At 43.2% G+C, this 25,999-nt stretch overlaps 5 protein-coding genes across 5 annotated transcripts in view; all 5 read right to left on the reverse strand.

The window, feature by feature from the left end:
• Window positions 1-1,340: 1,340 nt before the first annotated feature.
• LOC119406546 (zinc finger protein 701) overlaps window positions 1,341-25,999 on the reverse strand; it is a 58,434-nt gene continuing 33,775 nt past the window's right edge. Inside the window, exon 2 of the mRNA XM_049419752.1 lies at window positions 1,341-1,481. The gene's annotated coding sequence lies outside the window, so the exon portion shown is untranslated. The remainder of the gene's footprint in view (window positions 1,482-25,999) is intronic.
• LOC119406542 (zinc finger imprinted 3) lies at window positions 2,062-2,484 on the reverse strand. The gene has a single exon (XM_037673282.1). The coding sequence runs from the start codon at window positions 2,482-2,484 to the stop codon at window positions 2,062-2,064; it is 423 nt and encodes a 140-aa protein (XP_037529210.1).
• LOC119406544 (zinc finger protein 26-like) lies at window positions 7,732-8,142 on the reverse strand. The gene has a single exon (XM_037673283.1). The coding sequence runs from the start codon at window positions 8,140-8,142 to the stop codon at window positions 7,732-7,734; it is 411 nt and encodes a 136-aa protein (XP_037529211.1).
• The window catches only part of LOC119372176 (oocyte zinc finger protein XlCOF28-like), a 70,582-nt gene continuing 62,565 nt past the window's right edge, over window positions 17,983-25,999 (reverse strand). Inside the window, exon 3 of the transcript XR_007417749.1 lies at window positions 17,983-18,359. The gene's annotated coding sequence lies outside the window, so the exon portion shown is untranslated. The remainder of the gene's footprint in view (window positions 18,360-25,999) is intronic.
• On the reverse strand, window positions 18,931-25,350 carry LOC119406545 (zinc finger protein Xfin-like). Its single transcript, XM_037673284.1, has 3 exons — window positions 25,031-25,350; window positions 21,943-21,995; window positions 18,931-19,397 (listed from the first exon to the last, which is right to left on the reverse strand). The coding sequence occupies exons 1-3, from the start codon at window positions 25,348-25,350 to the stop codon at window positions 18,931-18,933; spliced, it is 840 nt and encodes a 279-aa protein (XP_037529212.1).

The following is a 25,999-nucleotide window of genomic DNA, read 5'->3' on the forward strand; positions in this document are numbered from 1 at the left end:
CTGTTCATCTTCAGTCATCACATACTAAAAACGAAAAATTTATGCGGTACACGAGTGAAAGAAAAACACGTAGTGTGCTCTGCCAGGGGCCATATTCATGACTGGTCACTACAGAGAATGCTTTCACTTTTGACTGAAACATACATCGAGAATGACAACCTGCTGCACCGACAAGCATTTTGTCCATTGGTTTAGACAACTAACATTAGCTGAAGGTGAAAGATAACAAATTGTGATCAATCCAGAACACAGCATCAGTGCTAACTTATCCAGTTTGGAACGTGATGGATAGCAAGAAAGCATAAAAGGAAACTAAAGGCTGTGCAACTAGAGGTGTAATGAAAAACATAGGTAATATGCATAGATAGGAAGTTAGCATTGCTGACAATAGATGGAGATGGAAAACACGTGAACACTGGTAGTGAAGAACAAATGGAGGCTATCACACTCCTCTCAAGGTTAACCCTTTACTTCCCACATTATTCTTTAAAAATTCAACCAGTTCCACGCCATAAGAACCGCTGGACAGTGAAGCTGTAAGTGCGCGAGTGTATGTCATTGGCTAGCGAGATCACGTGCATCTCATCACCATCATGAGCGCCCCCTAGCGATGAGGTGGGGAACCTGCCCCTGCGTGACACAGGACAGACATGCAAGATTGCGCAGGCTTGACTTAGAACAGCGCCGCTGTTAAAATAAACATTCACCCGATGTATTTTTTTCAGTGCTCATTGGAATCGGCACATTAAAGAAACGCTATAAATGCATTCAAAACAACCTTGGAGAACATAATGAACAAGATTAGGTACAGCCATCAGCACGGTTAACTCGAACGATCCGCTGCGTGGAATCGACCAGCTTCGACTGATGGCAGCGCCGCCAAGCGTAGGACACGGCATGTTTGCAGCAGCTAACAATAGATGAAGCGCGGGTTGATTTCACTGCTAAATTTCTGTTTTTTTCCGCCTGACCGATGGGTCGAATACACTCACCTGGCAGGTCTGTTTTCGCCACGTTTTGCTCGTGCCTGTGTTCTCACGTGTGCCCATGAAACTCGTTGTTGTATGCTTATCTCGGTGCATGAGCTCTCGCACGCAATGGTGTTCGAATTAACTGTGCTGACTGCTGTACATATAAAAGGAAGTTTGCTCTACTGTATGATTAATAATCTATTTCGTTTGCGTCACTGTAGTAGAAAGTCATATTATGGTACTGCAGCATGCCGTATGCATGAAAAAAAACACTCTATACAGCAACTTTCTGAGATCCTCTTTGGAAATAGGAATTGGGACATATTGTCACAGACAAGACTGGCTATACCATGACAGTGGCTGTTCGGAATATGTCGATATCTTGAGCTAGCCTATGGGAATGTAAGGGCTCAAGAAAGATACTTTAGGTAGAGTTAAGTCAGTATTATGAGGCATACAACAAACGGTGGCCTATAAGAATAGCTGGACCAGTGACAAAAGGAAACACAGCTGAGAGAGGCAGATGATTACACGGAATAACGATATATTGGAAAATGCAGCGCTGATGCTATAGCTGCCTAAACAAAAGTGGATAGCTTGTAAAAAAAAAATTTGCATGTTATGACCACGTACGTGCAATCACCAATGTCATGGTTCACGTACCCGCAGATGGCTAGCTAAGTATAGAGGCAATTCCATGTTATTATAAAAATAAGATGATTGAGCATAAACACCAGTGCAATGTGTTTTTAATGAGCACTGTGCACTTGCCATGTGTCAGCATGCCAAAACTGCTGAAGGGCCATAAATATCTACATAAACTATGGTGGCTCGCAGGAGACTCAATGTGAACGTTTCTTTTGCGTATTAGACCAGGACACCAGTATGCAGTCACAAATGTCTGTATGTACACTTATGATGAACAGAGAACATAACAAAGGTATTTTTTGCATCACGTGTGAATTTGGTGTGATGAGGTTCAAATGGCCAACACACTGCTGTGGGCGGGCGTTCACCGAGCACTCGGACGCAAAAACATCCGTTACCGAGTCAGACCTGTTGAGGATAGTTCAAACACCACTCGAAAATCTCAGTGCTGAGCAGTGTGGGTGCCATGCTTTCGAATGTGCGCCAGCAAGTTGTCCTTGCGTGTGAACTTCCTCGGGCAGAGGGGGCAGAAGTAGTTCTCCATGGTACCATGCACGGTCTTGACATGGCGCAAGAGGTTCTGCTCGCTCGCAAACTTCTTGGCGCAGACGGAACAGCGAAAGGAGCCGGAGCCGGTGTGCTTCTGCAGGTGCAGCATCAGCCGATAGTGATGCCGAAACACGACTCGACAGTAGCTGCAGCGGAAGGTGCTCGGTTGGACCGGGATGTCGTGGACGACTCGCTTGTGCTCCGCGAGCTCGGCGTCGCTGTGGCTCGCGAAAGCGCACAAGTCGCAGTTGAAGGCCACGGCGAGAATCTCGAGAGCAGCGTCCTCTGTATCACCATTGCTGGCCTGGCCTGTCATAGCAGCAGCTTGTGGTTGTACATTGAAACTGTCCTCGTAGCTGTAGGCTTGGTCTTTATTTTTATTTTTTTCGTCATGTGTAGAGAAAAAGAAAAAGGTATGATTAGAAATTTTTTGACCATGTGTAGAGAAAAAGAAAAAAAGAACGATGAGAAATGATCAGCACCTATAATGCAATAGACATTATGCAACACCTATGTAAGACATGTGGGCGGGTGTGTACACGTCAGCAGATAACATTTGAGCTTTTCAGTTTTAAATGCGAATGCATTTCTTAGTCTGGGCATGTCAGGCGTCTGTCGGTGTCCGCGCGCCGGCAGGTGTTATCTCTCCGCTCTCACTCCCTCTCCCATAGCAACAGCTGTGGGCGCGCGCGCTTATCCTCGCCCCTAGCAACCGGAGCAGGTGGTGCGGGCGGAGTAGCGGAGAGTGAGTGGTGAGGAGGAGCGCGCTCTGGCGCGTGAGGGCGCTTGCATCGCGGGAGCTCGGCGGTACGACGCTGCTGCGTGCGCGCACGCTGTTACTCGCCGAGCGGGTGGTGTGGACGTGTTCCTCAAGCGATACCTGCCCTTCAGCGAAGAACTGCGACAGCAACGGCAGTCCTCGCTTCTCAAAGACCCTTTGACTGTACACTTTAGCGACCATAAGGCTGAGATTATGGCTGTCAGGTACAATGACAACACAAACAGGTGCTGATGAATGTATAAGTAAATGGTTACGGTACAAATCCTCATCTCGTCATTAATTTACGCCATTAAAATTACTACACCGTGTACTCTCGGTGCAAGAAATGCATTCGCATTTCCTCACGATTCCCTTCGGGGAGGTGGGGGCACTTTTTTTTTTAAATATAAGCTTACGTGTGCTCATTTATATGGTATAAGCATATATATGTATTAAGATAAGCATAGATGTAAGGTGGTATATATAATGGTTAAATGCTCTTAGCCGGCCTGAACATTTCATTGCACATATATATAGTACTGGACCGGCTTCCAGACACATTAGGCTCTCAGCTGAAGCATTTCACATACAACTTTGTTTTAAGGCTCATTCACACCTGTGACTAGAACCAGTTGCGCGACCATTTGTATCCAGCGATCAAAAAGCGACTCAATGCAACCAATGTTCACACCTGCGTGTGACTGATACCCATCGACACACAGAATTCACGTCTGCTCGTATTGCTGTGGCCCCGCAAAATAAGCTGACGCCTTGTTCCTGCGCATCTGACTTGTTATTAAGAGCTTTGAGACTGCTGTCGCACGAATAAAAAATCAAGCAGCGAGCGACTGAGTCAAGACAGTCGCTTTGCGACAAAAACAGTCATTTGCGACCATTTGCGACCAGTCACTTTGTGACTAACTTGGTCATGCAACCATTGTTAGCTGCAGGTGGGAACGAGCCTTTAAGCTTGAAACATAGAAGTTCCATTGATTAAAAAAGTACGGATCTGCACGCACCTTGTTTGGCCTCACTAAGGTGGCGAACATAAAAAATGCCATTTTTTGTGAGTTTTTTGGGATGTTTACGTTCGTATTCGAAATGCAAATTTTTAAATCAACGCTACCTGAAATTAGGATTTTTATGTGGTGCAGAATTTCGTAGTCGTGGGCCTTTAAGAAGCCAGCACACACATTAAACATGCATTCATTCAACAGCACGCATTTTTGTTGCCCTCTGTTCTTCACACAGAGTAATTTTCCAGAATGAGTGTCTTAACTTTAAAGGCAAGGTAACAGTGTGGGAAAAGAAGGCTGCTTACATAATTTTCCAGAACGTTTGTAAGAGATTTCAAAATAAAGATCCTATATTTTCAAGCACAACATACATCAGCACTTATTCCTCCAACAGCCAATTAAACAACCAAACATACCAGCACAGACCTTCAGCTAGTAATTAAACATGCATTTCCACTGAATCTGACAAACTGGTGCTAACATCTCCAGGGTTATGATAAAAGACTTCAATCTATCCAACCTTGAGCAAACCCGGCAATTTTATTTTGCGTGGCAGTAAGCAGGAGCCGTACCATCCATTTCTGCACGCTTCCTCATATGAAAGGAACTCAAAATGTGTGCACATATGAACAGCTGTCCATGCAACAATCTTTTTGCGCACGGTCCAATAGATTCTTCGCTTCATGGTTTTCATTACACCACTTTGCAACACCAGCACTGTGTCCGCTAAGGGCACGCAATGGAGTTGGTTGCATCAATACATTCGTGCTCTGCACTTCAGTGGCATGGTGTTCAAGGTGTAGCTTTTAGGAACATTTGGCTCTATGCTCATCAAAATAAAAACAAAGCCTACACTGTTTGTTTTGAGGCAATAATGCAATTCACTGTTGTGCACTGCAAGAAATAAACACTAAGTCTAGTCATAAGAGGCAGTTACTACAGTCAATTACAACCAAACGAAAAATGTAAGCTCTGCCCACAAAACCGCGGTGCAACAGCCCTTCACCTGTGAAAGACAGTCGTGCTAGCTGGATTCCGCTTGAACCATAAGTACTTTTTCCCGGCTAATGTGAACACTACGCATATTAAGAGTTAAAGGTTCGTTGTGACTACCTAAAACATTACGCTTGGCTGAGCAGCGATGTTAAAATCCCTGATGAAATTTACCAGGATGTTCAACTTTCTTACCTAAAACAAATGACTCAAATGTGCGTCTGAATTGGAAAGTCAACCAATATGAAACACAGGAGAAGTGCTTGATGCGACAAAATGAGTAAGCGCTATAGGATTGAGCATTTATGCCAATTCTCTGTGGGTGGGATAACCATGGCTGCGGGCAAAGCTGACAATTTTTTTTCTGATGTTGCGACCAACTACAGATCAAGAGCAACACCATAGCAATGGAAGAAGCAAAACAACAATTTCATGTCACTGGCTGCTTCACACAAACGGCAAAAACAAGCAAATTCGCTTGTCCTCACACCACATACAGTACAGTGAACGTACTGGAGCAGACAAAACTGAGCACAAACGCTTGTTTACATTTAAACATCACCTACTCTTTCAACCATAAGAGAGCAACAAAAAAGAAACTCGATAATTCTACAAGCACAGCTTTCAACAACGAAAAATTTTAACACGATCAGTCTAAGCAAGAAATTGTCATTCATAAAGTAATTTAAACTGGGACAGTATTGACTAGATGAAAATAAAAACTGAGAATGACGAGTGTTATAGGGCAATCGATACAGAAGGCTGCAATGTCTTTTCAGGAAAAGCCTCGGATCTTGCAGAAACATAGCATTCGGCTCTGTAAAGAAAAGCAGGATAATTATTACATATAAACACAAAAGCCATTGAATCCATGTCTGTGTACGTTGAACAATGTTTAAAGGTCTTAAAGTCTTGGTAGAGTGCCAAGTGGCCAATCTTTTTTACAGCAATGGCTGCAATTAGTTTTTACATAAGCACGGTATAAGTATCCTTGAATCTTACTGTCTTGTACTATACACCTCATTCTGCATATTTATGTATCATTCTGCCCACTGCTGTAATAACCTGATAGACCTAACAGTACTGCAAATTTTAAAAAATTCGGTGTTGAAATCACATGGCAGTGGTTGGGCATATGTTTCTTATAAATTGCTTCTGCGCATACATTAAGCCACATCTGCTGCATGCTTGGCAAATACATATACCTTACACACGGCAAGAATAACTTATATATATAAGATTTATGAATAAGGTACTATCGCACTAAATATGAGCTACACCACGCGAGCGCGTGTCCCAGCGCAATTGCAAGGGTGTACAGTGGCGCCAATCGTGCCATATTTTTGAGTTATCAGCAGAGTTTGGCTGTTCCTGTGAGCGTGCATCACTTCCAATTGCTTGCTTTCACACTCGCCCTTCTTTATTTGAAGGAACTTTACGCCATTTATTTAGCTTTACTCAAGAAAAATTCGAAGTTTGGGTGTGAATCCGCACCGGCTGTTATCATTTTCGAAGCTGATCTCACGACAGGGCAAAATGAGGGGGAGCGTGAAAACAAGCGGAGGTGATGCGCACTCACACGAACAGCGAAACCCTCCCCAGCTAACTTGAAAACATGTCACGATCGGCGCCACTGTACAACCTTACAATGTGCTTGGCCATGCACTCCCACGGTGTAGCTCATACTGAGCGCGATAGTACATTTAATACATACATGACTGGCTGGTCGGTTTCGAGTCCTTCCTCTGAAATCACTAGTAGTGTAAAAGAAATGTGATCATATTGCATGGCACTGATCGATGAAATGAAGAAACATGGTGTCATTGTCGACACCTGTGTTGCAGTAAAGTTGGCTGTTTTCATTTCTTGCAAGCAATGATTCTATGTTCCCTTTCGAAGTCAGACCCTCATTTTCCATACCACTTACATGTCAGATTCAACTAAGGAACTGTGTCATTTGAATAGCTAGCTCCAGTGACAATGGTAGCAAAACAAGAGTTCTAAACAGGGCCAGTGAACTTTAGTCTCACGTGGTGAACAGTGAAGAGTAAACAACAGGAGGCACGGGTGCATGCACATTACAGGTGTGATTTTATTTATTAGTTTATTCTTACCCTCAAAGTCCATGGCATTACACAAGGGAGTGGTAGTATTAAGAAAAAGAATTGAAATTTTTGGTAGCACAATGTTTCGGTCGCACACAATCTGATTATATGACTTCCTTACAGAAAGCAACGCGAAAAATATTGCGGAGAAGCAAATCAGCCAATGTAAAACAACCATTTTTTTTAAAGAGTGGCGAAAAATTGAGTCATCCCTAGCGCACAGTGAAAATGCGGCCCTTGCTTGCACCGCAAATGTTTTTGCACTGCAGCTATCACAATACCTGGGCTTGACAAATCTGAGGAATTCATTATGTGCTCCATAGGGCCTTCATGTGTTAGTTCACCACCAATTACAGTAAGTGACATCAGAGATCAACTATCTTCACAGGTGAGCAAATCAGTGTCTTGGAAAGTGTAGGACACACGCTCACGTTTCGTAGCCCCCCACCCTCTCCTCGTGACAGTAATATCAAGAACATTTCAATACCTTTAGGACTCTGGTAACACTTCTGTGCTAAAACATCACCTGTTCTGTCTTTTTGTCTTCATTCCATCATTTCTCACACTGTTTTCCCGTAACGAATATTGCACATGTAGAGCAGCAGATCATGCCTTTTGCACTATCATCCCTGCGATTGCACTATGTCGAACTGATGCACTTCCGCGAAACAAGGCCGAGATTTCTCGCATCATCTCTTGGCAAGCTGCGTATGGTTCTTCCGAATGTGCGTGCACAGGCTGTCCTTGCGCGAGAACACGCTCGGACACAGGTGGCAGGCGAAGCTTTTGGTTCGGCTGTGCGTCGTCTTGATGTGCCGCACGAGGTGCGCCTGAGTCGAGTATCTTTTGGTGCAGAGGAAGCACTCGAGGACGCCCGATCCGACGTGCTTCTGAAGGTGTTGCAGCAGTTCGTCGTGGCGCGAAAACGAGGACAGGCAGGACTGGCACTGGTAACCTGCTTGCTCCGAATCGGATATCGGAACCGCATGGACCACTTGCAGGTGTTCTGCAAGCGCCGCTTCGTCACTGCCCGTGAAGATGCAATGAGTGCACTTGAAAACGTCGGCGACGTTGCCTCCGAAAGAACCAAGATTGTCCATGACATGGCTTGCACTGTCTTTGAAGTCGATGTGGTCATACTCTTTGTTGAGGCATGTAGAGAGAGAGAGAGAGAGAAAAAGAGTGGCTTTGTGAGGCCGAAGCAATAAGCAGAAAGACCTTAACAAAGCTGTAATAGAGTAGCCACGTGCTAACCCAACGATATGCCCCACTGTGGGCAGTGGGAGTAAATGCCGCCCACTGCTTCAGTTTATCACCCCCATTCTTTTGAGTAAATGAAACAACGGGAATTTTTTTTTGAGGTGCTCATTTCTTCGTTAGACACAGCCAAATGAATTCAACAGACAATTAGGCAAAGGAAAGCATAGGGTACATTAATGGTTGTTTCAGTGTCATTAATAATTGGTAGAGCATCGGACGTGTAATTCAAAGGCTGTGGGTTCAAATCCCACCAATAGCAAGGGTACTTTTTCATCCACTTTAATTCATTTCAGTTTACATCATAATTACTATACTACAGTTAAAGGCAACAATTAACGTCCCCTACGTATTCCTTGGGCTAACTGTCTGTTGAATTCATTTGGTTATTCCTTTGATTAGGAAGTTCATATTAGAATGACCTGATTGATCAAACTCAATTTTTTTCTTCTTTTTTTTCTGCAATCAATGTTCCTTTTTCGCGTTGAGAAATACATATATTTCAACATCCAAATCAAAAGTTGAGAATATAGTCCTTTTCTAGACACTGTCAACAAAAATCAGGAAGAAGGTAGTGCTTCCAGAGGTTCCAGAATCCACAGTTGGCGCAGCTTACTGCTGACCCAAATGAAACGGCCATCTTGGCACTGTTGTAAAGGAGGAAAGATCAGAGCTTCAGCCAGCTGCAGCACCACACAATGCAACGCAAAATTAAATGAAAAGGAAACAATCGAAAAGAAGAGAAGCTGGTGGCTTAATTGGTCATGCTGCTGCATGCAGATTTGGACCACTGGCGCTCATTCAGCATGTGTTCCGACAGCGGCAAGCTCTGTATTTGTATGTGCTGGTGAAATCTGGCAATCCCAGTAGGATTAGTCACTGGCTCATGCTTTAAAGGGACACCAAAGAGAAACAATGAATTGGTTTAGATCGATGAATTGTGCTCTGAGAACTCTAATGTCGTTAATTTCGCCATCATAGGTTTATTAACAGAGGAGAAAATCAAGTTCAAAGTTTCATTTTAAAATTTTGCGCCAAAATCTCCCCGCGTGATGTCACGGATTTCAAAGTGTATTTATCGTATTTTGGCGCCATTGGCTCAACAAACAATGTACTTCATTTTTACCCATTAGGAAGTACATACTAGTCCCTAGTAGGCGCCGTCAAAACATGTGATGCCATGGCAAATGGTGCGTAAACTTCAAGGTGGTGTCGCCACCCACATTTTGTTCTTGCGTATTTTCTCACTTGCTAAGCGTCTTCTTGCAGCAAGCGTGGTGTTCTTGGTATCATGAAAGAGTACTTTACTAATATGAGGAAAATCGTTTTGCTCTTTAATGTCCCTGTAATAGCAAAGCTGATTATCTCCAGCACATGCATTCCCAGGGAAGGTACTCTGGGTAGCTTGCGTCTATATAGTAGACAGGAATGGAAACGGCGAGATTGCGCATTTGATTGAGCGTGCTCATACCACACGAAAGGAGAGAAGGGGAAAGAGTGTGGTGGCAGCGTTTGCCTCAGCTTTGTGTGGTGATGCAGCTGCTGTATGAAATCCACAAAAGATGAGAATCCAGAAAAGGCGAGACGGCGCAGCCAGCTCACGCTGGAGGAAGAAGCTAGAACAGTGGAGGGGCGTTGATAGCAGCAACACGAATACAGAGAGTGAAAGAAGGACCATGCAAATGCACAGAATACATCCAAAGACCACGAGTCCAAGGAGGAATATCACCGTCCACAGTCACTCATGCCGGAGGAAGGAGTTGAGAGGCATCTACAGCAGAAACGTGAATAGAGCGTCGCTGGTAATTCGTGCCGTATAAATGTTGCGGCTCCATGCATTTTCATTATGCATCAAGAATGCAGAACTGTTGTTCAAAATGGTGGCACTGAAAATAAGCAAAAATAAACAAACAAAAGCTCAATAATATATACAACTACTCCATCCCCGCTGGGCAGTGTTACAGGGTCTCACTTTCTTCATCAATACAGTCGGCGTGCAGCACTGTCGAATGGACCATTCAATAAAACAGAATGGTCGCATTGAAAAAAAAATAACGGGGAAGAAGCAAGAACTTATATAACAAGGCACACCCCTGTTCAGATGTCTGCTGCTAAAATATTTCTGGCAGAACCCTTAAAGACTTTTAATGTAACATTAGCAAAGTACTGCATTATATAAATGAACTGGTTTGCACAAGAGCAATGATATACCGACAAAACACATATCTAATAACTGTATAACCAGTTGTAAGTTCCCACTCTGTTGAAAAAAGGCACACTTATGTAATTCAATGCATGACTAAATGGCCCTAACTGAAGCCCTACTAACAATACCAAACATGTTTCCTCACAAGTACAACAGAACATTGATGTAACAGATCAGTGGATATGAGGTGAACTTCACTTTATACTGTACAAATAGCATGCTCAAACAAAAAGCACAATTCTAATAAAGTCAGCTGGCACAACGTTGTAAAGGTAAAAAACAGGGAATTATTTCTTTCATGCTGTCCGGTAGAGTGGTAGGTCATCACAGGCCAAGCTTCAATCCCACAGAAATGTAAAACCATCTCTGTAAAGAAAAGCGAGACAATTTTAAACATGGATGCCAGATGGGCTTGTTGGTATGAGAGGACAATACAGTAAAAGCTCGTTAATTCGGATTTCATGGGACTGGAAAAAATGTCCAAATTAATCAAATGCTGAATTATCGAAAGTATCAAGAAAACAATAAACAAGTGTCTATTACATCAGCTCGTTCTCATTTTTTTGATGAATACGTAAATCCAGTACTTATTTCGGATAAGATAAGTGTAAAAGCTGCAATTTTCATCCTTTGCAAATTCGTTCAAAATGTCACCGCGGTTCAAGACGTGGAACGTGCTCTGAACCCATCCCTTATAACGTATTGCCACCAAAAAGACCACCACACGCACGTGATGATAATTTTTTTCACTGGAAAAATGACCCCCAACTACTCACTTGTCCACCAGAATGTAGGTGGCGAGTTTTATGCCAGCATGCGAACCCGCGGCTGAAGCTCTTCATCTTCAAAAGCTCCCACCATGTTTGAGTTTTGTGACATTGCACACGCATTGCCCAAAGTCAAAATGAAGCTACTGAGTGCCGCATCCACTGTGGACGAAACCGTGGTCGCTAAAGACACAATCATGGATGGCGACTACGCAGTTTTGAAGGCACGTGGCGAAGACGAAACTACTGCTTGTCGCAGCTTTGACCCAAGTCGCTATCAATGCGATCATAGGTTGAGCTCATGCAGTTTGCATGCGCTGAGTAAAATAGAAAACGAAACAAGTTTGCCACAGCCACTGAAGCCTTGGTCACCAACAACGCAATTGTGGCAAGATTGTGGATGGCGACCATGCCTTTCTGAAGGCCCGCAGCCATTTCGATTGTTCGCAAGCACCATTTTCGCTCCTTTCCGTCGCACACTTGCGGCGCTTCATGGGTAGCACACTCCGAGGACAGTCCGTTTAACAGGGTTGCAGTCAAATATGACCAAATTAATGAGAGTTTGATGCCATTAAACATTACATATGCTTGCCGGGACCAGAGAACGCGTCCAAATTATCTGATTTTCTCAATTAACGGGGGTGAAATTAACGAGCTTTTACTGTATATCTCTCACACACACACATACACACAAGCAATGAAATCCGAGTGTACGTTCTGCAAAAACGGTGAATGGGTGAAAGTGCATAACTTTGCGCTTGTGAAAATTACGCAGTATTGGTAATAATTGTTGGGGTTTTGTCTGAAAGCCACGATATGATTACGAGAAATGCTGTAGCAAAGGGCTCCGGAAATTTTTACTACCTGTGGTTCTTTAACGTGCAACTAAACCTAAGTACACGGGTCTCTAGCATTTCGCCTCCATCGAAATACGGCCGCGACAACTGGGATTCAATCTCGCAACCTTCGGGTCAGCAGTTGAGCATTATAACCACTAGACCACCACTGCAGGTTATGCAGTATTGGTGAACACATTCAATCGCAGCTTTATGCCAATCACCACCATAAAGTTTGTACCAAGAATGATAATGTAATGACTTACAGTATAGGCTAGCGTACGGGCTTCACATAGTCTTGCGATCTTAAGCAGACACTTGGGGCTATTTTATCGGACAGAGTGTGAAAACCGCTGTAATGTTCCGTGATTGTCCACCACCGCAAAAGCGAACACTATCTATCTTATAAAGAGTTCATTCATTCGTTCACACTGCGCAGCTCTTATTCACTGCCACTGCTGCTTAAATGTAGTTCTCTGCCACTTTTGTGGACTAAGTTATCTTCTGTGCCAACCGTGGTGTTTGTGAACTCCGTTACCTTATTGCACAGCAATAACTAATCAATAATTTGTCAGTCAGAATACACTGCTACTTAGAATGCACCAGTATCATTATCTCCTTTCTGCAATTGTTTCTTGTTAATTGCATTTTGTTTCCCTTATTTTTTACTACAAAGTTGGGGTTCGAAGTGCTGCCTTTAAGCAGGCGTGGCTCTTGCATAAGACTACATGGTAGTTACCTTGGCAGCACAACATCAAGGATAACCAGCTGGTGTCATCTGCTATGGTACCAAGAAACCCAGATATAAAAGCACACATTTACATTGTTTTTCATGACAGCAGCACACCAAGGACTAATCCAACATACAACTCTAGTTACCATAGCAGCATTGCCATGGCAGCACTGAGTTGACGGTACTCATATCCTGTGTTGCTATGGAAGTATTACACATGATTACACAGTTGCCATGGCAGCGCTATACCACGCAGTGCCACCAGGGACAATCACACAATGTGTCAGTTGCTGTGGTAGTACTACAATGTAGGTAGACCACTGCATCTAAGAACAAAAGCATTGTTGAAGATACTACAGCAAAAGATGTGGTCTCTCCTATTGTGTTGCGTGTTGTCACCCCTCTCATATTGCTTTCTGCTAACAAACACACCTGACTAATTTATACATTCTTAAAGGCGCACTGGTGCCAGAGGAGCTTGAATCTGGCTTGTTCAAAAGTCAGTACAAATTTATTTATTTATTTATTTATTTATTTTATTCGTGGGACCCTCAGCGTACAGTTTGTACATTGTAGAGGGCAGAGATGGAAATACAATGTAAGAGCAAAATAAATACAGGATTATTTGTAACAAATTACAGTGTTATGCTTCATTGAACATTCATGAGTAAGTCGATGTCAAGCTGGGATTTCACTCACGAATGTTCAACATAGTACCGCAACTTTTGTTCAAATGGGTTTGGAACACCTATTTTTGTTCTACTTCACACAGTTCTGATTCCGGATTATTGTGATATGCTCATTTACTTTAAATCTCTCAGTATAGAAAAAATTTTGCGTCCCAAAATGTATATGCGATATTTTAAACTTTAAAAACCTACATATTATACTAAAAAAATAATTGCATATTTGAAATCACCACATAAATATACATAAACTCGGCAAGTTTAATTGAAATCAATAAAGAAATAAAGAAATAGTTTTAAGGTGCCATGTCACCCCATAGGCTTGCTTTCCTTGCAGAGGGTGCTTGAGGTTCCAGATTGTGATGCCCAGAATTCATTAGCTTGAGCCTGTGTGCACGACACAACAGGAAGCACAATTTGCTTTTCGTGTCCGCCACACGTCTTGGTGGCAGAAAAGCAGGGTTGAACATACAGCAATGAGAAGGAGGGCATCACTCCGAAGTAACAGCAAAAAAAATGGAAGGGCAGCACGGGTCCAGCATAGGGAAGACACTTCTGCCAGCCACGCAGTGATTACCAGGCAAGAGGAACACTAAAGGAATTGTCGGGAAACAGGTGGCTGGACCTCAGACACTTGGAATGCTGAGGTCCATCCTCAGGATTTGAATGATGTGCTGGTGGCCTGGAGTCAGAGACTGTGTAGGTTCTTGTGAAAGGGGTGGTGAAGAAAGGTAGCGGGTGATGCAAGTTCCTGATGCGTGTCGTGCACTGTCAGTGCAGCTTGCTGCTCTGACACAACAAATTGATGGTAGCAACGGCACTGAAACCTAAAGGCCAGCAACACTTGGGAAGGCATTATCATGACTTGAGAGTGCGTCAAACATTCTCTGTCATGGTGTAGCTAACACAGTTGCAAAGATTAAGTACACCTTTAATACAGCTGGTGAACTCCTCACTAGTTTGCTCCACATATCCTCTGCTGTGCTAGCAGAACTTAAGGACACATCTCCAATGCTTGTGATCACCAAATATCTCATAACTAGTAAACACTAAGTTATAATTGGCCTTTGTAGATAACTTAGCATTTGTAATCTAAGTGGATGCACCAAGAAAGCTTGGTAAAAACATGTTTTTGATAATAGAGCGACAGGATGAAAAAAATAAATTGCTAACACTTCACAGAGATGACACAGAGCCAGGAGCATTAAGAAACAATTTTTCCCCTCAGCATAACATTTGAGATAAGGGGGTGGCTCAAGGCATGTGGCCTGAAATTTGCATCAGATCTGCTAACCATAACGTGCGCATATTATCTAAATAGGTGCTACTCAAAAGCAGTTAAGAAGGCAATCAAACAATGACTAGCCCTGTGACTTTGCAAAGGTTTCTTAATTAAGAAGCATATCATGATAAAGACTAATTGACTGATTGATTGTACTGGAGGCAAGGACATGCCATGGCACAATCTACCATCTGGGCCCGAGAAGCATGGTAAGTTGGATCATGTGCTGAACGCCTGCTATGGTGGCGCCTGATGCTACTTTTGCAACTTATGGGTGCAGAATTACAGCCTGTCATAAAACGAAACAAAACAAAACAAATGAGCGGGTAATAGAAAAGAAGTGGAATGAGATTTGTTTCGTGAAACACACCAGCAAATTTACTGATTGCCATACAGGTGTGGTGTATAAGGTTCCTTTTAGCTGTGGCTGCTTCTACATAGGACAGACGAGCCGCTGTGTTAACCAGAGATTTTTGGAATGATCGCTAATTGGAGGCTCATCTTCTAATCTATCTTTACATTGTCGAGAGTGTAAATGCACGCCGAAATTCGATGAATGCACAGTTTTGTACAGGCACACGAATGACAAAACGCATCTAATGGTTGGGGCGTGGCATATCGATAATAGTGGTAGCACACGCGTGAGCCAACCATCAATTAACTTGCATAGAGAAGAAATCAGATGTCTGAACAGTTAGCTCCCACGTAGACCACCACGTGAGCCAGACTGATATTGTTCGCCTCTTGCCTGCGTATGCACAGATAAGTTTTTGTGCATTCTTTTCTGCCACTGTGCGCCTCGTTAGTCGGCGTTTGTAGTGTCTGTACTTCTTTCTTGTATCCATGTTTCCACACCCTTTCTTTTAACATGAATACGTACCAACTAGCTCAGTTCTCTCTTATCCTAAGCTTTAGTTGTAGAGATATTTACGCGAGAGTGCGTTTGGCTTGACTGTTTTACATGCCGTGTGATTAAATCCTGCGCATCATTTTTCTTTCGAGCTTTTCCTTTTTATCAAAGTGTTGCATATCATGTACAGTGAGTATGCTCTGCGGGAACTGACAGAGGCGCTATAGCTTCTCCAGAACACGAGCACTTGTTAAATACCAGAACTTGCTTTGCTACTTCACTTGAGCCACGACTCAGATGCGGCAATATATTTACACTTCAAGTTCTGCATGGAAAGCAACGGCAATACAAAAAGATCAAAAGATGCAGAAAGAGCGATGTATTCCAGCTAAAGCATTTGTCCTTTGCTCTTTTGGTGCATGCATTATTTGCCGAGGTGACTTCAGAGATGAATCATCATCATCATCATCAGCCTATTTTATGTCCACTGCAGGATGAAGACCTCTCCCAATGATTTACAATTTGCCCTGTCCTGCATGAGCCTATTCAATTTAATACCTGCAAACAGCTTACTTTCATCCTGCCATGTCACTCACTATCATCCTTGGCTGCATTCCCAATCCATTGGTATCCATTCCAAGCTCTAACTGACCACCGGTTGTCTGTTCTACACATAACGCAATCACAATATGGCAATATGCAACGACTGCATATTGCCAGTGAGAATACGTTTCAGCCATCTTCATTTTATGTCACACTAGAAGTAAACACGCAACAGTTCAGCGAGTGTTGTTATATACTAGGTAAATAATAATAACAATAATAATAATTGGTGGGGTTATCCTAGACCTCTGTGCTGGTCAGCAATAGGTGGTGGCGCGTGGGCGGCGCCGTGTTCAACAAATTGGCAGCAGCGTGGCACGGTAAGGGCATGTGTGTGTGGAGGAGGGGGGGGGGGGGGAAGAGAAAGAGAGAGAAAGTAGTAGGTCGTTAGAATTTAGAAAAAGAATAAGTTTCGCTGAAAGGTCGAATCGGTGACTGCAATAGCAACAAACCATAATGTTGTATAAAGTAAGGCTAGCAGCTAACTCTTTTGGACACGATCTCGCGTAACTCTACAAAACGCTGATGTAAGGACATACGGGAGAGAGGTGGCTTTCGTGCAGTCTGTCGTCTCAGCACAAAGTGGTCTTATCACAGCATGTAGAAGGGTATACGAGCTGTTTGTTGACGCCTGCTGGGATAGTGCTCATGACCGCGCCCTTGCCATTGCTGCTCGAGCGACGCAGCTTGCTTGAGGAGCGATCGATTGCAGGCAGTGCACGTGGGGTGATGTTATCGCATGTGCCCCCAGTGCGACAGAGATGGCCAGCTCGTTTCATTTCTACTTCAGCTGCGTTCATCACCAGCCTCGCGAGCTTTTGCTCGCAGGTAGAACATACGATGCACGGAGCAACGTTATCAATTTCAGCTTTATACGAAACATGACGCCAACGGCAAAAACCCGTTGAGAGTGTTCATATAATTGCTATCGCAATAACAAAGTATGCAAAAACTGCGGAAGTGGGCTCGCCTTTTTTCTGGAGAGCTGCATTGTCTCCACTTAGATCAAATAATCCTGCGCCTTGTTCATTGTCTTTATTTCTGTATTTATTCGTCAATTTACACGAGTAAAAATAAAGGAACAAAGTGTACAAACACATCAATATATTTATTTATCTATTTTATTTATCTATGCATAGCGTGGTAGGTCCAAGACTCCAAGAATATACTATCCAACAAGTTGGGACGTCCCCCTTTAATGCTGGAGGACACCGCAGTGTTGAGGTCATGCAATACTCTCGAGAACTTCCAGTGAAGTGATGCATTTTATGTTCAGATTCACCATTTGGATTAAAAGAAAAGACAAACCGTGGTGTGTTGCAATTATAACGTGGCCGCAGCACTGTTGTGATCACTCTTGGGATTTCAGCGGCGGCACAGAGCAGCAAGAACAAAACAGGAGGTGGCGGCAGTGCACAGGTCTAGTTTTTACGTCCCAAAACCACGATGATTATGAGGGGAGCCGTAGTGGAGGGCTCCAGAAATTTCGACCACCTGGGGTTCTTTGACATGCACCTAAATATAAGTACACAGTCGTCCAGCATTTTGCCTACATCAAAATACGGCCACTGCGACCGGGGTCCAATCCTGAGACCTTCGGGTCAGCAGTCAAGCACCATAACCACTAGACCACCACGTCAGGTGGTATCACCCCCTGCCGGAGCATATTAAAATACCAAAATTGTGCGTTTTTACCACATCTAGAGAACTCTGAAAAAACAAAGTTCAGTTTTTGTTTTGTTCCAGGGACTTTCAAAATGTCTATGGAGCTGTTGTCAAAGGTTATTCTTTCCCAACAGACGTTTCGTTTTTAGGCAAAATGGCAGATTTATTGTTCCAGTTTACACAAAGTATTATTTCTTTAGAACACATCACCAGGTCCGTTCCAGTAACTGAGCTTACAAGCACATTCCTAACATTTTAGTATATTTGATTCCTTTAGGAACTGTGCTGTCTTATCACCCCTAATGACAATGTCATCGATACAAGAGTTCGAGGCTGGGCCAAAGTGCATTTTGTTCGACGCGACGAACAGTGCAGACAGCAGGACACAAGAGATATGACAAGAGCACATACCGTATTTTCTCACGTGTTAACCTTCCCCTGCATACAACTCTCAACTCCAACCCGCAAAAAAATTTTAAAAAGATCTTCTATTCTCCAAACATTTCAACCAAGCAAACAAGTTTTACACCTTCACCACCAGTAGTGCTGGAAGATTGCGAAAACTTCATTTTCACTCGATTTCAGTGACTGGTGTCACACCCCCATCCTCATCTACTGTCAGTTTCAGCCGTTGCTGTTGCAGCCACCTTCCTTGCTTGCACTGCAGCGAAGCCACCTTGCAAGCAGGTATTCTCACACAACCTGCACCCTGACTTTAACTATGAATTTTCTGCACTTTGCGTGTGGGTTATACGCGGAAAAATAGGGTATGTCCTCATTATTACCTTACCTCTTGTCCCATCACTCGTACCGTTCACCGGGCTGAACTGGTGCACTTTCATGAAATACGGCCATGCTGCGCTGAGAGTATCTTTCCACTACGGTGCACACCCTCGTGTAACATTGCATAGCAACACTATCACTGCACACCATCGAGCACCTTTCCCTTCAAATCTCGCACCATGACATCTTCGTTGTCTGGCACGTGTCTTATGCCCTTTACTCAAGACACTGCGTCGTCGCTCAGCAACGTGGGATGGTTCTTGCGCATGTGAGCAACGAGGTTGTCCTTGCGCGAGAACTTGCTCGGGCACAAGTGGCAGGGGTGGACCTGGACGCTCAAGTGCATCGTGTGGACGTGGCGCGAAAGGTGTTTCCTGCTCGAGAACTTCTTGGAGCAATAGGTGCAGCGAACGGCGTTCGAGTTGGCGTGCATCTGCAGGTGGCGCAGCAGGCGTCTGTGGTATACAAACGAGGACTCGCACAAGTGGCACTGGTAGCGTACACCCGGATCGGCAACTGCGTGGGCGTGTTGCTGGTGCGTGACGAGTGCAGTTGCATCATGGCTCGTGAAGTCACAGTGGCTACACTTCAAGATGCTCGCTCCATCGCATTCTGGGAATCCAATGTCGTCTGTGACTTGGTTCGCACTGGCACTCCATGTTTCGAAGTCGCTGATGTGGCTGTTGGCTATGTTGAGGCATGTAAATAGAGAGGGAGAAGGCAAAGGAGCGGCATAAATGTATTGTACGAAGCAAGATTACTACAGAGCTTCAACACAGAGCTGGGCATACCACCGACCTTTACCGCAACAATGGCAATGCACTGTATTAGATAAATGAACTGTCTTACAAAACACCAACTTTGATGTGGCATAGACCACATCATACACAAGATCTGAGCTAACTGTACAGACAGGTGTTAGTTTTCACTCTGCGTGGTGTATGTTCCACCCAGTTTCAAAGTAGTTGAGAAAAAAATTTTCCTATGAGACGTACATCAGACAACAATTGGAGCCACACTAGCAAGAGCAAACATGTTTCATCACCAACACAATCAAACACTGGTACGACAAACACAAATAGAACAAATTATGGAATACAGTGAAGTAAACTTAATATGTTTCTTGCCAATATCACCTTGTAAAAAGACATTAGAACGGTAAGGAACTGCGCGATTGACGGGACACAAGAAGAAGTAGTACACAGGACTGCGCTTGTCCTGTGTACTACTTCTTCTTGTGTCCCGTCAATCGTGCAGTTCCTTACCGTTCTAATGTCATACCAACTAGCCCCACAACACACTTTACTTGTAAAAAGACATACGCCTGTAACGAATATTGCAAACGTTCAGTTGGACACCTCCTCAATCACGCCTACTGGATAGTGGCATTATTGGATATAACACACTCAATAAGCGGCTAGATTCAATACATTGGTGTCGCCTGGGAAGGAGTACGCAAAAGGAGTGCTCAAGGTGGAATATAAATTGCGTCCTGGTCTGGGATTCCTCTCATAGACCACAACAAACATGTTCTGCAACCATGAAATCTGTTTCTGAGAAAGTGCGTTTTTTTTGTGTGTGCATGACTTTGTGCTGTAAACATATGAATTACTTCCTTTTTACGTAATTAAGCTTTGCAAACTATATCCCAATTATATTGTTCCTAATTGAACCAATAAATTGTGGTAATTAACCCTTTAAATCCTGTGGACTAGTGGTGGTTGGCTACAATTGTTATTGTTAAACATGCCACGAATGAATCTGTTTCGTCCATGTGTTCCCACGCTCTTTCTGGGCTCATTGACGAGCCAGGTTCGTGTAATAAATTTCAATTAACGACTCTTGGCACATTTGCTCTCTGGCTGCGGAGGGCCTGCAGACTACATTTATCAGGCAGCAGTTTTTGTAGATGGTGGTTTCCAGCTGCATAATTCCAGTCACAAAAGCATGGCAATTATTTCATTGAGTCATGAAGCTTCCAGTAAGATGTTCCAGTAAGATGTTGGCCAGGCTAACATCTCCAGCTTTTCATTAAAACATTTCTCTCTTTCTGTATGAATGCATCGACACTGAAGACAGTGGTTTTTAGTGCTGCAGATATATGCAGCGACTCTGATGTCAGTAACTACCACAATAAGTTTCAATAGGTTTGAGAGGTGGGCAAGTTGGAACCAAGAGTTTCAATGCATGGTGGACAAAGTTGTACGGACAGCACATTCTGCCAGCGCCTCATCATCTTACGCTTGAGAGTTTATCCCCCAAATGTCTTAAGATATAACTAGTGATTTTATTACACCCGTCATATACATGTCAAACCTGCAAAAAATCGCTGTCCAGATGTGCAAAAAAAGTAAATGTCATTCCTGAGCACTTCATTTTTTCAGCACTTGAAAGGTTAAAGACAAGCCACAACGATGCTTTGGACCACGTAAAAGCCTGCTTTCAGATGGTGAAGATAGTGAGCAAGGTAGATAGTACCAAATTATATCCTTGGAATATTAGTGGATGCTTCTTGAAAAGATTGAACGAACAGATGTTTTTAACTAAAGCCTTTTAAAAAATGTCCCGAATATAATTTTGCAGTAGTTATGAAGAACCCAGAATTTCGAAAAGCAAAAGAGCAGCATAAAAGTAAGTATGACCTCGATATAAGGCAGAGGCTTAAATGGGACAATCTTAAATGGGCAGTTTGCACCATGGCTACTAGCCGTCAGAGGTCTGTGTAGATATTCTTGAATTCTATTCAAAGGCCATTAATAAAAAATTTACCTTGCTGCTTTGCCCTGATCGGTTTGACAGCCCCCCCCCCCCATTAGTTCATTCAAAAAGGAATTTCTTTGCAGCTGGATGCGACTTAGTTGAAGTAAGCCACATCAAACTGTAAAGAAATTCTGCGCTCGCAGAATTTGGAAAACCATGACTAAACTTGCTCAGGGTTAAGCAGCTTCTGCTTCAGTAATATAAGACAGGAGAAGTATACAAACAGTTCCTTCCAATGCTTAGAACAAAAATGGCAGGAAACAAATGGTCCAAGCACAAAAGCAGTGAGGTATGAAGAACGTGCACTTCCATACAAACACAAACTGGCCTCTCCCGTTTAATCAGCCACGCTCGGACTTTCAGCAGAAACAGAGTAGCCAGCAACAGTTCACAGAGTATGAATGAAGACATAATAATAAAAAACAAACAAAGGCATATAAGACATCTTGGGTCAATGATCAGATCTTCGGACCTTCCGATGCAAGCAAAGTGGCTGGCCTCATGGACAGATCAAAGCAACTCGTTCTGAAACAACAAAGCAGAAGAATTAGAAGTCTACCACAACTTACAAGCGTGGCGGCTTGGGCTAGTTGGGAGGTCATGACAGCAGCTATAGCACAACCTGGGGACAAAGGACACGGTAACACACTAATGCTCATTCCCATGTCTTAATAGCTCTTGTCCTGTCATAACTCTGGCACCGTTTCATGAACCTTCAAAATCATTGAATACTAAGAGCTGTTTAATGCATTCACTCATTTTACAAAGTGGTGGAGGTGGGGCATCTTCCGCTTTTCCCAAACTACAGCTGAAATTTCGGAAAAGGCAATCTGAATCTTCAAGTGAGCACTTGCCTGTAGAGAAAATGCCATATCAGTGCACTCTAAATTAGTTTCGGCTATCTGGAGTTCTTTATTGTGCACCTAAACCTGGGCTAAGATAGAATTCCCAAAATGTGCCCAACTAAGATGCAGTTACTGTCAAACCTCATGGCAACAAAAAATTATATACAGCAAACAAGTGGAGACAGTGAACAGGTCTTCAAATGCCACGTACAAAAGCTAACAAACATAACGTATCCAAGACAACGATGCTTACAGCAAAGCAGATGTATACTTCTAAGCAAGACGAAATTCGTAATCTAGCAGCAATCGCATCAAATCATCAACAACAGCAATTTACATACTCAAATGCTGGAACAATCAGGAGTACGAATCAGCTCGATGCACAAAATACCTTTCCCGAGGCAGCGGTCAGTATAGCAGCAATAATATAGGTTACAAGGGTTGCTTACTCATCGTACACATATGCACACACACTTACAGCACTTCAATTACTTAGCCAGTGTGCAAATGCATCTTGTTTAGAGGGTGCAGAAAATTTAATGTAATACTAGTACCAGATGCACTCATGTGAACAGTTTTTGATCGATACTCCTGACAGCACTGACGTACATTCCAAGAACGGAGTATTTTAACACTTTTTTTACCATTACCCATATTGCCCGCTGAAACGTCAAACTGTGAACAACATACAGTGTCTAGTCATGGGTAACAGTATTGGCCTGACTGGTGGCGAGGAATCATTGGAACAGTGGAACAGTTACACTATGCTAAAGTACTCTAATAATTAGGTGAAAAAATCCGTAAACAGGGGGTGGGTGCTCGAGCCTGGCACACCCCTAATAATTAAGGGTGTGCCAATACTTGAAACTTCGAATACAAATTGCATAATTTCCTATCCGAAGCGTATTCCGATTCGAAATAACACATAAAGTAAAAAAGAAATCTAAATATCTCACTGGTGTGTGCTGCATCCTCATTCAAGTAGCTTGCTGTACAAAATGAGGTAATGTTCTTTTTATTTCTCATGGTTAAAACACGGGCGCAATCATGGGACCACATTCATGAGTGTAGCACTTGCGAAATTTGGCAGTGCAGCTTTTGCCTCATTGACAAGAAAAGTTACACGTGAGTATAGTTTGGCAGACCTCCTGTAGAGGAATAACATCGTAGCGGTTCACGGATAGCCCGACAGGTTTGAAGAAGTACGATTCAATACCGTATGGTGTATGAGAGTCAACAGAGAAATTGGAGCACTTTAAAAAGTAACCAGGAATATCTCGGTGACTGCTCCTCTAAAAGCACAGACATCACAAGCAAGTACAATTTCAGTGAGAGAGCAAAGTTTCTGGAGCAACCACTAGCCATCAGAGAACAATACTTTATTAATCCACGACTCTTCTAGATGCTTCACTAGTTATCAAATACAAGACTCATCACAAATCTCATTTCAAGTAAATGAAATTCACAGATATAGAGGTGCATGTTTGCGTGAGACTACAGCCTAGGTAAGGCGCAGTATGGGTAAATCGGCATAGCTTACACATGCAGGAGTCCAATAACAACAAAAAAAAGCACACATTTGAATACACAACTTTTTCTTAACCAATGTTTCCATCGAGACGTGCCCAATTACAAATTCTTTACTGACTATTTGTACGAGCACATTTAACGTCGGAAATAATGGATCAATCGACGCAATTCAATTGCCACTTTGTTGCGAAGAGGCATGACTAAACTTTCAAAATGCAGCTGGATTGCTCAAAGTATTCAACTACCAATGTATACCATACAGCATAGAATGATTGTTGTGGAAGTGCTACTAACTTGCGAATGAGGCAACACAGGTAACTTTCATAGCCTTCTTTACTCATACTACAAAGGGATCAGCGTGCACCTGTAACACTGATGCATTGCCGTCACATATGGTGTTGCATGCATCATTTCCCACCTCAACAAGCCCACAGACCTGCCTAAATGGCAAACTGGTGACAAAAACCCCACAGAATAACACTTTATGCAGAAAGACTCATGGTAACGTTAGATAGCCTTAGTGAGCATTCAGACAGGCAGGCCCTTCTTTAGACAGGGTCATGATCTGTGAGCTGTCAGCCTACGTGTCATGGGGGCACCCAAGAGTGGTCCTGTACAGAACCAAGCACAAACTGTACCAGTCCTTCAGACAAACTTTTGGGTCAGCCAAAACACACACAAGAACAAGCACTCAATGCTCAAACTACCTCAAAAACAAGTACTAAATGCTAGGAACTACCTTCCAAGTACAATAGACATGTTAATACTAATGTTCAACATATGATGACAGTACATACATGAATATATTGCTTGTACAAGGGTAGCAAAATATGTACTGATGTTATAAAACTTACTTGGTGTAAATATAGAAGGCGTCTGATATAGTATTACAGTGCAATAATAGCTTGTAAAGTGGTATAATGTTTGTAACAATGTTTTTTGCTTGTATCAGTATTGTTTTCTTATGTAGTCTGCTCTTTTTCATAAACGTACTTGAATGAGTCCCAACTAGACTAGAGCTGATGATTTGGATGCACTCACAAAGTCCCATTTTTTAAATTGCATCATGTCAATAAATACGAAACGAAATGAAATACTTCTGAACATGCCCTCACAGCTGCATCTCTAGCACAACGACACTAGCGGTGCATTGCCGTATTTCACAAAGGCCATACGCTCGTTCACTGCTTGTACGCATCGTCCTCGTGTCTCCGGCTGTGCTTCAGCAGGGCGCGCTTGAGCGAGAATGTGGCAGGGCAGAGGGGGCAGAAGTAACAGTCAGCAGCGTCGTGCTTCATCCTGGTGTGGCGCACGAGGTCTTGTTGTCGACCAAATCTCCTTCCGCACAAGAAGCATTCTACAGCTGCATGCTGCTTCTGCATGTGCGACAGCAACTGCTCCCTCTCCTCAAACGTGGCTTGACAGGACTTGCACACAAACTTCGAGCAACAAGCAACGACGTGAGCCCCCTGGCAGCTCGCGGAGGCGCCACCTTTGCCTGGCATGCCAGCGCCGTCTTGTGGAATGCCTCCTTCATCAACCTCTTCCTTGACCAAAGTTGGAGGGGCCTTTGTGCAAAACACGTCGCTGCAGTGGTGGGCTTTGTTGAAGCACAAGGCAATAGAGGGCGAGGGAGAGAGACAAAGAGAAAGACAAGAGAAAAGTTTTCTCACCTATTTTCACTGTTAGTACAAATTTGCATTTCTTTATCCAATATTTATACAAAACAGTTTTATGTACTTATAAACTGTGATTATGCACAGGCTAATGCAAATACAGGGCATATTAAGAGTTAAAAGGTTTGTCGTTACTACTTCAAACATCAAGTTTGGTTGAGCAGCGATGTCAGAATCCCTGACGAAATTTACCAGAACATTGAAGTTTCCGGTCTAAAACCAGCAATACAAATGTATGTCTGTGTGGGGAAGTCAACTATCTGAAGCACTCGTGAAGTGCTTGATGTCACGAAAATGAGCAAGCGCTATTGGATGGGGCACTTATGCAAATTCTCTGTGGGAGGGACAGTGACGGCAGTGGGCGGAGCTGAAATTTCTTAGGTTATAACTAATTATAGCAGACTAAGCAAATTGTATCATATTAAGACTACTTCAAGACAATCCTGAAATGCCTTTCAAAATGTACTTGTGTATACTC

This window comes from Rhipicephalus sanguineus, chromosome 10 (assembly GCF_013339695.2).
Source record: "Rhipicephalus sanguineus isolate Rsan-2018 chromosome 10, BIME_Rsan_1.4, whole genome shotgun sequence".
Taxonomy (NCBI): Eukaryota; Metazoa; Arthropoda; class Arachnida; order Ixodida; family Ixodidae; genus Rhipicephalus; species Rhipicephalus sanguineus.